The 16,032-nt window shown below is 39.3% G+C and overlaps 1 protein-coding gene across 1 annotated transcript in view; it reads left to right on the top strand.

The window, feature by feature from the left end:
- Positions 1-16,032, top strand: part of GABBR2 (gamma-aminobutyric acid type B receptor subunit 2) — a gene marked incomplete at both ends in the record, with an annotated part of 498,060 nt that overhangs the window by 351,846 nt on the left and 130,182 nt on the right. Inside the window, one exon of the mRNA XM_082479696.1 lies at positions 5,425-5,547. Within this exon, the coding sequence (XP_082335822.1) occupies positions 5,425-5,547 (123 nt within the window). The remainder of the gene's footprint in view (positions 1-5,424; positions 5,548-16,032) is intronic.

Consider the following 16,032-nt stretch of genomic DNA (forward strand, 5'->3'; position numbering starts at 1 on the left):
TTATGGCACCATCCCACCTGTGCTGACCCACTAAATGAAGGGCAGCAATCCTAAGGTGTTTCCCACTTAATCATACTGGGAGAAATGAAACGGTAGTTTATGCAGTGGAGAGAATATCCTGAAGGCAAGTTTAGGCGTAGTTATATGGTCCCTTTTTCCAGCCTTGCAGGCTTTATCATTTTTTTCCTACAAACTCTGTGACTTTTTGACTTTCCCCTTGAGTTCAGAGGGAGGACTTCTATCAGCATGATTTCTGTATGTACCAGGGAAAGGAATTTCGGGTTTCAGATTTCTAAGGGCTTCAATAATTGCTGTCAGTGCTATTCGTTTATGGAATAAGGGTCTAGGAAGCTTCACAGAGGGATCCTTTAAAGAGGGTTTCTCTCTACGGATTCTGTCCCAGGAGTCTGGGAAAGGGACACTAAAAAAAAAAAAAAGTTACTGAATAGCATTAAGTGTTTATCCAGCTAGTGCCAGAAGGCAAGGGATAGATGTGTCAGCTAGACTAGAAAGGATTGATCTACATAAAAGAAATCAGAATTGCCTTCTTAAACAGAAAAAATCTACATTTTCAAGGAAAAAGGAAATATATATATTCGTCTCAAAACTTATAAATAGATATAAAAATACTCCCAGCCTTGCTATGCTTCTATGAATTCAGTCAATACAAAATAATCCCCCCAAAACAACACCAAGATTTAGCTAATAGATTTTCCTATTTAAAGAGATTTTATTCTGACAAAGTTCCTAGTAACAAAGAAAGTAACTCTGAAGAAAACACGGGAGGAAACGAACTATTCAATCCATGCTGGAAAGCTTATTTGTGGAACTCAGAGAGTACAAAGCTAATGTTGCATCCTGGAGAAGAGGGTAAGTCTTCATAGAATCATAGAATCACAGAATGGTTTAGGTTGGAAGGGACCTTAAAGATCATCTCATTCCAACCCCCCTGCAATGGGTAAGGACCCCCCCCACTAGAGCAGGTTGCTCAAAGCCCCATCCAGCCTGGCCTTGAACACCTCCAGGGATGGGGCATCCACAACTTCCCTGGGCAACCTGTTCCAGTGTCTCACCACCCTCAGAGTGAAAACTTTCTTCCTAATATCTAATCTAAATCTACCCTCTTCCAGTTTGAAGCCATTCCCCCTCGTCCTATCACTACGGGCCATTGCAAGAAGTCCCTCTCCAGCTTTCTTGTAGGCTCCCTTTAGGCATAGATAAGACTCTTCGTTCATGGTTTGGAACAGAGTTCAGCTTTAAGGTCCATGCCATGTGCATTTGCAGACTTGATTTCTAATAAGGGGAGAAATAACGAAAAGTTTGTCTTAGCCTTAACTACAAAAAGCTATGTTTAATTGCAGTTGTTTGCCAGATTGCCAGGTGATCCCCTAAACTGGTTGAGGAAAGGGTCCTGCAGCGCCCAATGGATGTGCTTCAGAAACCAAATGAGAAAAAGCCCCACAGAAGGTCTGTGAAATAATAAGCAGACAGCTGAAGCTGCCGTGGCAGGTAGTACAGCCTGCGATAGTTCTAGAAAATCTCCAAGAGTTTCATGAGCAGAACCTTCAGCCCAGAGCTTTAGACAAATTTTATATCTCCTGTGATCAGAACACAAGGTCCATGGAAGATAAGGATTTTGATCTTGAACTTGTCTTCATGGTCACAGGTTTTCAGAAAAAAAAATTGATTTGCTCATACAGCGATGTTTCTGAGGAGAAAATGGCCTACTAGTTTCTGTTCTGAGTGAATTTGTTTTGAGGACAGATAGCTTCATATCCAGATATATAGTCCAGACTGGTAGCAGTGGCATTTATAACAGTGGGCAGATCTGCCAGGATGAGACAGATTCACCTATCCAATCACAGATGGTAGAAAATATTACTCACAGATGCTGCTGTATGAGAGCTTGGCTTCAGCAAAGAGTCAGGAGCACTCGCAAAAAATCGATTTTATTAGCTACCATGCATTTCTCCCAAGGCTGATTTCCTGTATGTTAGAAGGAGGATGAAACAGGGAAAAAATAAGAATCTTCCACTGAAAGAAGAATGATGTATTTGATTGCAAGGAGCCTCAGTTCTCGTGACTTTCTTTTGTCAAACAGAGAAATTGTTGGGTTCACAAGATCTGAGTCAAGACTCCTTCAGTGCATCTGGTGTTTCCCAAGGAGCGAACGTACTGAACTTAAGGAGTGCTGGTGGGTGGGAGCGATGGCTGGGGAGAGGGAAAACTGGGCTTCCTGAGGGTGGAGGTAGGGAGATCAGCAAGCCTTTTGCAACCGCTGCTAGCGATCTACCAACGGCGTTTCTCAGAGTAAATTTATGTTAGGACAAACAGCTAATCACCGGCAAAAGCGAAAAATAATTGAACCTCAACGCCTCATTCTGAAAAGCTAGCGTTTCGGTGAAGGGTTCTGCTTCAGAGCAGCGCTGCTGCGATGGTTCTGCCGAGGACAGAGCAGGGTGGCGATGGGGTGTGCGAGGCAGCCGCAGGCACCCTGCGCTCAGCCCGCTCCTCACCCTGCCTGCCGCATCGGTAGCGCTCTGTTTTACAGAGCTCATTGCAGGAGCGCAGATCGCTTCCTCCGGTTATCTTCTGGGCTTTCTTTTGCTTGCCTTCCTCCTGGCGGTCTGGCAGAAGTGAGGGATGAATAATACCTGCTGCCAGCGACAGCTGCTGTTTTGCTCCTCTCCCCTTCTGTCCAGCTAAAGGGCCGTTCACAATGTAACGCAGGAAAAATTGCTCCAAGAGGCATCCAAGGAAGCGCTCCACTGTTTGCTGGATTTCTGATTTTATTTGTTCTAATAATTATCTGCCGCCCCCTCCCCCAAAAGAAAAAAAAAAAAAGAAAAAGGGCTACCGAGCTTACATGTGAATTAAAATATGAATATTGACCTGCAGTAATGCAAGGTCAGGTACAAATAAAAGATGCTCAAGAGCAAGGAAGGGCAGTTTGCAATGTGATCCTGGGTAGGAAGTGTTAATATGAGATGTCTTTTGACCCTGTTAGCGAGTGGATTATCAGTATTAGTGCTTTTAATAGTATCCTTTCACTCTCTTGCTTCTGGCATTGCTGTACCAGTTGGAATAATATTGCCAGGTGTTGGTAAATCTGCATCTTTCAGTATCAATATAGTCCATATAAATTTGGAAGACAGTGGGCTAATTGTCTCATGTTTTACCTGTCCTGGGTAAAATGTTCACTATTTGCATTAGAAAGATAAGCATCATTACTGATGTTCTGGATTTTTTAACAAAGAACTTTTATGGTTCAGTACAGCAGAGGGAAACATTTCTGGCAGATTCTTTTCACATCGCTTTAAGTTTCTCAAATGCATATTTTTAGCTGAAGTTAATTGTCTTCACACCCTGTTGGTGGGGGGGGAGGGCAGTGAGGAAGGGAGGGACACGTTTCAGAAGACTAGTTTCTCTGATCCTAAATTATACCCAAGATAAGTGGGATGAATTGTCCTTTAAAGCCTTTTGACTCTGCCCACTGGCTGCTGAGAGAGGCTAGACACGTAATGGTTAAACAGCCAACGTCAATAAAATAAGCCCCATCAATTAAAAAGAAAGACCAACTAAAATATGCCAATGAAACAAATTACCTAGCTGTGTAAGAGGGAGAAAAAGAAATTTGGCTCGAGGTGTCTAAATTTAATCTGAATCCAAATTCTCTTTGGACTTGGCTCCCCATGGTTTTCTCTCCTATGTCTCCACTCATACTAGGAGCAGCACTAGGTATCTTTCACCCAAGTCCTGTTTAGAAGCATTAGATAAGAGATGAAAAAGCACATGGGCTTTTCCTACAGAGGATAACCTCAGTGGTTAACAGTCCTTTTTCAGTTTTGACTTCACCCTCCCGTTCCTGGTGTGCCTGTGCTATCTCTGGTGAGATGGACATACTGCTTTATTGCTTGTGCGAACATGCGGAAAGCATCGTTTTCTGGTTCTTTATGATGATGGTGGCTACGTGGATTTAAATAACTGGTTTCAGGATATGAAAGTAATGCATCGAGTCCTTTAAGTCATTCTGATTGCTAGCCTTTGTTTTACACTTAGTTTACTCCAAATGATTTATAAAATAAATTGGCAGATTAACAGTGGTGCACAATATTGCAGAAACTTCTTTCGAAATAAAGGATGTGCCTCACTAAATAATAGGAAAAACAAACTTTCTAAAGTTCCTCTTATATTATTTCAAATTGTATTCATTTTTATCATTTGCTTAAGCTTGATAGGAATTCAATGCAAATACAATTTATTCTGGGCAGGAATACCAGCCTCGCCTGTATTAAGATTAGCTAACACTTCTGGCTTTGTAATGCATTTTCAAAATCCTAACAAGTTTATCAAATTGAACTGAAATAATCACAACTTTATTAAGCTGCTCAGGCTTAATGTTTTTGAATATTTCATTTGGATTAAACCAACTGTTTCTGAGGAGCAATACTAGGGAAAAATATGTGGGTTTGTCCATGTTAAAACAATTTGGCAATATTTTTTGAATATTGGAGGAGTGTTCATCGGTAATAGAAGCATATATTAATTTAGAAAACATGAACACAGGCACAAGACAACTGACATAAAGTTAATTTAAGCTTGATATTTGAACACACAACTTTGCAACTAAAGTAATGTAGTTGCAGTGTATTTTTTCTGTGTTGCTATGTATGTAACAGTAGAAATAATAAAGGGATTGCATGCAGCTATACAAGACTGGAACACATGGTTTGGCTTGTTATTTTGATTAGCAGCTCTTGTTTTCTTTTTTGATCCTAAAATCCATGTAAAATTAAAACCATGTTTTAAGTTGCATGTGCATAAAAGCCTATAACCTTTGTAATATAGAAAAAATACATCATCCCATTCTGCTCCCTGGGTAACAGAGACAAATGTTAAACACACACACAAAACCTCAAAATTGAACTTATCTTTTAATACTTTGCAAGTGTGTTTTCCACATCTAAGAAGGTTATGAAAAGTTGAACACTATAAACCTTTCTGAAAACTAAATTCCTTCTCAACTCCTGCTACTCTGGGAGACGTAACAAACACTCTTCCACATTTGCATACATAAACACAATAGTGGCTCTCTAGAATATATTTTTTTTCATTTCCCAGGAGTCAATATTAAAACTGCACTTCAATGTTGATGTTTAAGAGTCCTCCCAATTTCTTTTTAGAAATGGGAATTCACTTTAGATACTTCTAATAACCATGAAACAAACTAAAATAATTTCTCTCTTCTTGCTTTCATCTTTTGATATTTCTGAAACTTTTCTTTGTTCATTGTTAAAAAAACCTTTTTATTAGCAACCTGTGTTTTTTCTCCCTATATAGGAATAAAGCTGCACAGGGATCTATCTATGGCTCATGGGAATCTCCCCCCCCCCCCTTTTTTTTTTCTTTTTTTTGTCTCTCCAGATCATTAAAGACCAGAAGCTACTGGTGATAGTTGGAGGGATGCTACTGATTGATCTTTGCATCCTGATTTGCTGGCAGGTTGTGGATCCTTTGAGAAGGACAGTGGAAAAGTATAACATGGAGGTATGTCCTCACGCCCAAGTAATACGGTTGCATATCAGTATCTACAGCTTTCTGTAAGACCAAGCTAAAGGTGCACTAGGTTATATGAAAGCAGGTCAAACTGTGTATTTGGGAGGAAGAAGGTTTCTGTCTTTTAAAAGCAAATAGAAATGAAATAACTGCAACCGAAAGAAATTGTATCTGCAGTTGAAGGTGCTACGTTTCTGTCACTTGTGAGAGATTTTAGATGAAAGTGTTATAAACACAGGAGAGTCCTCTGCTAGGACTGTTTATCAGAGTCTTTTGCAATAAATAATAGATTATCAGAACCCATTAGCAGATTTCAGTAAGAGCTGATTCAAGATAAGTGCAGGAGAGGTCACTGCTTAGACTGCATTCTTTGTGGATCTGTTCAGAAATTACGTTACCTACTGCTATATTTATTTTCAGTAACAGCATGTACATACACACGTACTGATTGTTCCTCTTTTAATGTCATTCCCAGAAAGGTCGTGCTGGAGATTTTGATAGAGAGGAGGTAATGCCCCCTGTACAAATTTTCCAGCGTTCTGGTGGGTTGCTGGAAGTAGAGCTTTCTGGACAAACTGACAGTAAGAAACACGGCAGCAACAATATAGTACTAGGAAAAAAAAAAATTCTATCTGTATGCAGTTAGCAGTGTTTGAGAGTTTATTACCTCCAACATGGAAACTGGTGATATCTGCAGACTAGATTACATGAGGACAATCTAGAAGTGCTATTCTATTCTCCAATACTTGGCAATCAGTAAGAGAAAGAATGGTAGTTTTCTCTTCTGATGTTAACGTTTGCAAGAAAAAATATTGTATTATATTCCATTGTGTTTACTTTGTTCTTACTTTGCAGCGTAGCTCTGGAATTTTATGAGAAGATTTTACTTTTTATTTGAATATAATTTGTAGAAGATATCTTAGAACAATGCCTCCTAAACTACAAAGGATGCCTTTCGAGAAATCATTTTAGAGTCTGAAAAGATACCTCTAAGTCGTTCCCTAGAGTTTGAACTTTTTTTTTTTTTTAAGAGATTCCCCAGTTATTATGGTTGTCAATAAAAAATGGAAAATGTAACTGCAATTTGTCTTGTGCAGACACTTCCGCTCTATGTTTGTCGAGCTTGGAACAATAGCAGCTTGTCGATAGCCTTGTTTACTTCATTTCGATCCAACTGCATTGCAACTGATATTTCAATTGTCAGTGTTGTTAACTGTTTCACTGCTCATATAAAACCAAACATAATATGATGAATAGTCACAAAATCCAGTCGAAATAAGGCTCATTTGAGTGCTGTGGATGAATGAGTTAGAAGGACTTTTACATTTTTGCCCAATCAGAGAGAAGCCATAGCTAAAGATCCTGGTATCTGGTCTTAGCCGAATCACTTGAATGACGTTTCTGTAGACAGCAGCAGTAACTGTGAAGTTATCAAACCATAAGTACCATATATTTGAAAAATAATGTTTATTGCAGTTTTAAATGATTGCAGTTTCCATCTGAACTTATCAATGTATATTCTTTGGTCTTGTAACGTATACCACTGAAAGCATAGTGTGCTTTTCCACGTTCGGTGCTATCTAGACCACGGGGCTACACACCAGTTGCCTGAACTTTGTATCAGAACTGGAATTCTCTGGGAACTACGTAAGCCCATGCGAACTCACATGAATGCACACGTGAGAATGTGTAATGTTTTGGACACTCAGCATAGAATTGACTTAAACTTACTGTTAGAGCTCTTGATATTACTATAAGTTGTGCAGAGTGTTTTTTTAAGCTAATGGGTTTGGGGAGGGAAAGAAATGAATGTATTACACAAGCAAATTTGGTCATTAAAATACTGTACATGTTTTACCTCATACAAGCAGTGAGGTGAACTGCAATTTGCTTTCCTGAAGCAGATCTCTTCAGGTCTCAGAAACTCCTTTGTAAAAGCCAATGACAAATGTACTTGCACTTGGGGTTTTGTTGTTGTTGTTGTTGTGGTTTTTTTTTTAATTATTTTAGTTTCCTTTTTTTAATTTTAGATTTTTTAAATGCATTCTGCCATGGGGAATTCTCTAGTTGAGCTTGCCTGAGCAGGTACTATCTTTTGTGTGTTTGAAAAGTGCTGATCACATAGTAAAGACTACTGGAGGCAAGTTTATGGTTTATTTCAGGAATATTGCGTGACGTATATTTCTTGTCCCACTTGCTTCTATGAAATAATTTTAAAGGGGTATTTTCTGTCATTTAAAGTTGATCCAAGCGATAGAGACAAAACTAAATGTAGGCTCCAACGTTATGAATGCAATCAGTCATTCTAGCTAATGAACCATTTGAGTCCTGTTTTAACTATGAATACTCTTCAGCTTCCTGTGTGGAAGTTCTGCATTGGGCCACTATCGGGTGGTCTTCTGTTAACTGTGTCTTCATAAACACGTCAATCAAAGTAACCAAGATGAGGAGCCTAAAAACTGACGGTGTCCTTGGCTGTTTGGCATTATTCACAAAATGGTTTGTTTGAAAACCAACACCAGCGAATTATCAAGCACTTTTTAAAAATCCAGACTCCTTTTCCAGAGTCGTCTGTCAGGTGAAGCCATCCACGCCTTTAAAGCTGACGATGGGCAGTCTACATCTAAAAATACAAAGGGAAGTGGACGTGCTTGTGGTGACTCTCCGTCCCGGACAGAAGGAAGAAATCAGGGGGGATGTTGGGTCTGTCAGTGTCCAGACTGGCCTCTGGCATCCTGACCCTAGATGTCAGGCTTCCTTATGAAAAGCACATCTATGGCTGCCATAAGAGATTATGGTAAAAGTTTCAGTGACTGAGCCCTAAAACATCCAGATCCTCCAACCATCAGTAGGGCAGTTGTTTGGTATATGATATATATAGACAACAAAATCATTGCATAAAGGCAAATAGATTACAGATAAAGGCAGGAACCACTTTAAAATTTCTGTGGCTGCACGCTCATCTCTGACAGAAGAACTGTAAAGTTCCTCCTACGTACACTTCGTACAGAGGCTTGATTCTCATGTAACGCAAAAGCATTTTCTGACACAAAATGCTTCTCAACTTCGAGCAGGTGTGTTAAAAAATGGGAATTAATCCATAATGTTACCTCTGTTCATCTGGTTTACTTGTTGCATCACCTGTAATATTTCTCCTTTTGCTAATGTTTCAGACCAGTGAAGAGACCAATCACGTTTTTTCTCACTAGCTTCTTCCTAGGCTGAACTTGGAATTTGTGTTTTTCACTGTAATTCACCTTTTTGTCGTAATCAGAATGCTCTGCGGATATGAGCTGATCTCGACTGGGTTCTTGCCAGATTAAGTTGCTCCTGATCACGTGAACTGGAGTGCATCCTCCCTTGCCATCCCAGTTCTTGGGCTCGACAGGCCACGAGGAATTACAGTGCTTCTGTGTATGTGACTGTGGAATAGCTTTGCCCCGGTGACAAGTCTCTACTGTCTTTTTCCAACCATCTGGATTTTGTCCTGGTTTCTTAAGAAGGCAATATTTATGTGCAAGGATGCCCTGTGTGTTTTTTCCAGCTGCCTAACAAACTTTGTTTGCCAGTTTCCGTCAAACCTGACAGAGCAGGTACAGCTCTTACGATCATAGCACTGCTACAGATTTGATGGAAACAGCCTGCCGTGTGGAGGAGAGGTTCTGGTAGTTCCCCACTCCCTAAGAAGAGGGTCTCAGAGTGAGTTTACCCCCCTGTCTAAAGACAAACATTATAAATGACCTGCTACAAGGGAGTTTCACACTTAATTAGATGCAAAGAATGCAGCCACAAGACAAAAATACATAGGAAACCAGCTTGCTCTAATTTCAGTTGCTCACTGATACACCTGCGTTGGAATGAAACCACAGTCTGAAACAGCAAAATCCTTTTACAAAGTGGAATCTGTTCTCCATGTGCAATAGCCGTATCATAATTCAGTTACGTACCTACTACAGTTCAGTAAGTCTGTGTATAGACATACATTCAGACTGACCTCTCCCTCGTAATGCAATGGTGTAGTAATTCTTTTAGCTTGAAATCCTCTGACTGGCTTGTCTTCTCCCAACACAAATATCTGTGACGCAGATTGAGTCCCATGGCCTTGGAAGGTGACCAATAATAAGGTTTAAATAAGAACCTGTATACTAGGGGAAATGGAGTAGATTTCACAGCTCCCAAGGTGTGTTGGACTCCAGAAAAGTAATACTTTGCATACTTGATGCCAATATTTCTTGTAGAATTTTAAAACCTGTTTATCCAGAGCGGCAACCTTTGCATTCCTTGATGTCTTAGTACCAGTTACGTAGCTCTCTCTGAAATGTTTTCTCTTATGCAACCCTGCGATAACAAGATCAATATTTAAAAATAGACTTCATTCTGGTATCTGGAATACCAGTACTTAAGGTTTCACACTGAATTGTCCTGGGATGGTACTAAACATGAAATGGAAAAAAACAGAACAAAGTGCCATTTGAGAAGATACAGAAGAGAAAACCAGATCAGTGAGACAACATCCTATTTGGGCTTCTAGCACTGATATAGAACTAAAATGTAGTAACTAAGAATGCCCAACTTTATATAAGGACATTGCTATAATAAAAATATCAATATGCGGAAAAGATTGAGTAGTCCGTGCCAATGGCATAGTAGTGAAGTCTGTTAAAGAAAACTTGGAATAAAATCGGGTTAACAAATTAATCATTTCAGTGAGTGAGCCAGAATTCCTATGTATCCCAAGTGTATAACTATGCTATCGGACACATATTAACCAAGAAGCCAGAAGGTCAGCTTTTAGTGATATGTTGAGGGAGTCATAAACATTGCAAGAGCAAAAACTCTGTGTAAACTGGACAAATGTGTTGCTCAGACTAACTCATTTAGGAGCAGTGATTGCTTTGTAATTCAGCAGATTAGAGAACCCACAAAGAGAGAATTAACCCTTGATTTCATTCTGAATAGCATACAGAATCTGTTCCAAAGTGTTGATATCTGAAGGACTTTTCTGTAGCTGCAAATGTTCTTAGTTTTGATAGCTTTCAAGAAGCAACAACCAAAAAAGATCAGTAGAGTGGTACTCAACTTCAGAAAGGGGAACAACATAAAACTGAAGAAGCCTCTTAAAGAGACGCTAAGGAGGACGCTGTAGAGAGTTAAATCTTTGCAGGTGGCCTAGAGAGTATTAAGAATATCATATTGGAGATACAGAGTAAATGCATGCCACACATCAAATAAGACTTGAAAAAGAAGAGACTCAGCATGATGAAACAGCGAGAAGACGGCCTTCAAAAAAACTAAGTTGTATCCAAATGAGGAAAAGAGAAAGGATCATAAAGTCTGGTAAGTTAAATGTAGAAAACAATAAAGCAGTCTAAAAAAAAAAAAAAAAAACACCTTGCAAAAGGGGGGGGTGGAGGGGGAAGGGAATACTAAATCTTTCTCTAAATATCAGTAGCAGGAATTTTGCCAGGGAATCTTTGGGGACAATATTTGGTCAAAATATTAGAGCATTACTTGCAGAAAACAAGGCCGTGTAGAATGATTAAATGATTGTTTTGCTGCTTTGTTTAGCAAAATTCTTTGTGGAAGAGCTTGTGGAGATTGCTCTGCTAGAACCCTTCTGATGAACTCACTGAGGAGTGACTGGAGTTGCTGGTAGGAATAGAGAAGCTGATCAGAAATAAATCACTGGAAACATATTATATTCTCCCAGGCTTTCTAAAGCCATTCAAAGGAGTAATAGTCAAACTACTGACAGCAGTATGTAATCATTAGCTCAGAACTGCTTTGATATCTGAGCGAAAAGTTGCAAATGTCTTGCCATGTTTTCAAGATAGAATGGAAACCTCAAACTTGTAAGTTTATGTCTGCAACAAGCCAACTAATAAAAATTATAATCAGGAGTGAAATTAGAAATAAATATGCTACATTGACAGAGAGTTGACATGGCACTTGTGAAGGAACAAATCATTCAAAAATTCCATGAAGTCCTTTGAAGAAGCCAGCAGACATGTGAACAGGAGCTGACACAGCCTGCTAGATCTCCAAAAAGGACTCAGCAATTTCTTTCATCAAAGGCTGTAATGGAAATTAAATAGCCGTGGAATAAGAGAGAAGCCCTCAAATGGATACAGAATTCTTTATAACAAGGAAACAGAATTAAGGAATAAATAAAAGTTCATTTTCCAGGGAGGAGGGATGTAGCCTGTAGAGTCCCAGTCTGTGCTGGGACCTGTGTTGTTCTGTGGAAGAGGAAGTGAATGATGAGATGACAACATTTTAGTGGTCATAGTAAGTTATTCCAGAAAATAAAAATGAGGGCTGATTGTGAAGAATTCTGGAGGGACATTGTGAAGCTCAACATAAAGTGAAATGGTCTTTCCTGATTGCTGCTGCAGCAGCAAACCTAAAGATTATTAACTCGTTTGCTGTGCAAAATCTTATTGATGTAGAGGAAGATGTGATTTTAGATTTTGATTTTAAATTGAGCTGTTGGAAACCCCTAAATAGACTAGGTGAATTCAGTACGTCTTACATCTCTTTGAATAAGGCAGAATAAGCCTGATTTAAGACTATTACAGCTGCCCTGTAATTAAAAAAAAAAAAAGTTTTTAATTCAAAGAACTAACCCAGAGAAATTCACAATGTTAGCTGACTTCACACAACTCCGTGAGTGCCCAGAGATGTTGCGTATATTCTCAGTAGATGGATGCAAGTGCAGCAAGACTGGAGGAATAAATGTTGTTCCTGGGTACCTGATTGTCTTTTCTGTGAGGCTGCTCCTAGTGTAGTACCTGGATAAATAAATATTCCAGATACATTATTTGGACTGTATGTGAATTAAACTAAATATATCATTCTAGAAGTTACTCACGATAGTAATGCCAGGCCACTGATAAATGAGAATTGTGTGAACATAACTGAGATGTGGTGTAAAGACAACTGCAGAAGGAGTTTGTATATTAGGTGTGAAAGAAAAGGAAGGGTAAAAGCATGTCCAAGGTGAGCATGGTGCTGTACTCTAATAGTTAGACTAGTTAACTAAGAGCAGAGGCCAACAAATATAAAACTTTTCTTTAGGGCAGGTTTTTGTCTTGTAAAATTGATTTGTCTCTACATTTTTAAACAAAAGTTATGGAAAATTGGGATTCAACTGCACAGATGTAGCTCAAGTATCATTTTCATAGAAAATTTTACTTAAGTCCTAGATGAGTTGCCTGCATGCTTTTCCAGGGTTCTTTCGTATTCTTTCATATTCTTTTAATTTTTTTTTCATTTTTTATTAATTTTTTTCTTTAATATTTGTATTCAGTCTTGACACTGCTGCTGTAAGGACTAGAAAACACTTTGGCCCAAAATTATATACAGAGGAGGGGGGGGGGATGTGTGTTTGTATACACACGATAAAAATGTGGGAGTAACATAGGTCTGGAATTGGTAAAGATGTCTGGTCCAAATTCATGTGCTCAAGTAGATTTATGCAGCTTCTTCGCCATTTTGAAACAATCAGATCATGTTCTTTTCTCTTTCTGCTTATGTATATATGCATAAACAGATGTGTTTAGGGGTTGTTGTTTACATTGTGCTGTTGGGCTATTCAGTCAGCTAACAGCTGGATTAGAGAGAACTTTGTCAAACGTACATTATGAAATGAAGAATATAATTGGCTGAAGTAGTTTCTGGGGGTGTTCAGCCTAATGCAGGTCAGAGCTTGTTAGTCAATTTGTTCTCTAAATATCATTACGCCCATCTGTTTCCCCTACTATTTTTTAAATAAATTTAATTTCTTTCCTTCCAATTTGAAATATTACAGACTGCGGGAGCCAAATGTCTCCTGAAATCTGTAGCCTGCTTTCAAACCCTGCCATTGTAGCTCGCAGCAGGCGGCCCGCCAGCAGTAGCTGAAACTGAGAACTCGCACTTGCATCTGCTGGGGCCCACCGGTGGCTGGCAGCCGTTCCAGAGAGGAGGAAAATGAATGGCCATTAGACTCAGCTGTAAACCTTCCACCGGCCCAGAGGATCTAGAGCAGGTCCAAAGAAAGAGTAAATATTAAAGAGCAAAAGCTGGTTTACTTCTCTTTCTCGTTTGACATCAGTTTCCAAGGAAACGGAACAAAACGTGAGAACTGGGAGCCAGCAGCTGAGATTGACTCAGCTGGTGGCTAGTCCTGCTTCGGTTCCCATGGAAACACGTATCAAATTGGCAAAAATAAAGAAATAGGGCAGGGTCAGTTCCAAAATGGCAGGATGAATGGCGGCTGCTTCAGCTACTTAATAAGGTGAGGCTTGCTGGTATTTATTCCTCTTCAGTAAGCAATTCCAGTTTTAGTTCTGCCTCCGTTATTCGCTTCCCAATAAATGCTGCTTCCCAACCTCAGGAACATAGGAACCCCTACCTTGACAAGACTTCTAATTCGTCTTGCTCAACAGCTTGTTTGCAGCAGTGACTGGCACAAATACTTTCAGAGGTGGATGCTAGAAACGCGTAGTGCATGTCTGAGAGTTCATCTGTCATGCTTAAATTTTCAGCTATGGTTCATAACGAGTAGTGATTTCAAATGTATGGTTGTGTATATAGCTGGTTTATATGCTCACTGTGTGAATACTTTTCTTATTCCCATAAATGTCCGTTGGTTTTGGCTCTTGCCAACTTTTCACAGTTCAGCGTAATTGCTAATTAGGCACTATGTGAAGAACTTCCTTTTTCAGTTTTGGAAATGTTGCTTTTCAATCCCATTGAACATACGCTATTTTTCTTTTACGGAAAAAAAGAATTGAATCTTCCACATCTACTTTTGCAGTACCATTCATTACTATGCATCTCTGTGTTTACTATACAACCTTATTTTCCTCTTCTCTCTATGATAAACGGTCCCAAACTTATTAAGCTCTTTTTCCTATGACATAGAAACTTTAAAGCACCCTTTTTAGTTAGGATGACTAATATTGCATATTTTAGAAGATCTGCATAACGGGTTTATGCATTATTCATCCTGTTCCTTATGTTTAATGTATTCTTTTTCACTATTGTACACCATTAAACAAAATTTTGGACTTTACTGTCAAAGTGATTCCCAGATCGCTTCCATACACTAATTAAGACCTTGAGAAAATACATAAGTAGGTCCACTGTTTTTAGGTGAAAATGGCTTTACAGTTACTGAAATCAAACTCCATTTGGCCATCATATGGCCCACTCATCTTACTGTCCTTATAAATCTTTCGACTCAATTAACCTCAACATTTTTGTCTGCATGTTTTCCTGCTTGTGCCGCTGAACAACGCTGATTTTAGTATGCAATTTTGGTTCTTCGAGTGGAAGTATTACTCTGGAATATGGAAGCATGATACTGTTTTGTTTTTTTTTCATGTATAATTATCGTTACTTGTGCCACTGTTATGGCACGTCACTGCTGCTTTGCGAACACTTTGCTGTAGCTCCTCTGGTCCTGAGGACTCGGCTACCGGAGGTACCCAACAGGACCCATCCTTTCCACTGCATTTGGCAATCCAGACTATTGTTCTCCCTTTGGTATTTCAAGGTATAATCCCCAGTCCTAAGAGAAATAGACTATTGGAGGAAAGGAAATCAGGTGGAAGATATCTAACACCAGTAAAGTCATTAGACACGTGTGGATTAAAAGCGGCCATTTACTGCTTTTGGTAGCAGCACTACTGAGATTGCTGTGTATAGTGTGAGACTACCAGTAAATGATTCACCACCTAATCGCCATTAAAAGCAAGAGACCTATCATCTGTCAGCGATACCTGGCTGGTTCACACAGAAGGCACTGTGATAGTTCTGTTCATTCACTAAGGAGGCTCAGTGATATGACCCAGTAGCACTTCTTCACTTTAAACTTCAAATGCATAGGATGCATTCATTCACATTTATTCCTCTGAAGGCTGAAGCCAGAGCCAAAGTTAACATTGATTTTATGCTCCCTTATAAGGCTGCAAACAGCTAGAGTTAGTACAGGACAACACGTGCTTTTTGGCAGTCAGGAACTGACTACCAAATAGCAATATACCTGTCTTTAGGATATTTCAGCATTTGTTCAGCAGTGCCACACTTGCAAGGACGTAGAAGCTCATCTCCTCACATGCTTTCCTTATTCTTTCAGAGATAAATCTCTGAGGGACCTCTGGACACATTTTTACTTGAAATGCATAGTCAGTGTCAAGATTCAGAGGTATTATAATCCAGAGAGTAACATTTTTTGCTCCTTTGTCACTAATTTGAGTTGTTCTTAATATGAGAAGCAAGAAAGACAAAAAAATTCTCCCTCCACCAAACACCAAAGCCTGATTAAGAAAAATTTCTAGAAAACAGACTCCAGGAACTGATTAATCTTCCTTGTTGCATTCTATCCTGGGCATTCACTGTTCAGCCCTTTCTAGCCCTGTAACATCTCTCTGTTGTTTTCTGGAAGCAAACACCACTGTATAGAGAAAGACAGACTTTAATGCTTATGTC

Source organism: Vanellus vanellus (genome assembly GCF_965231255.1).
Source record: "Vanellus vanellus genome assembly, chromosome: 2".
Classification (NCBI taxonomy): Eukaryota; Metazoa; Chordata; class Aves; order Charadriiformes; family Charadriidae; genus Vanellus; species Vanellus vanellus.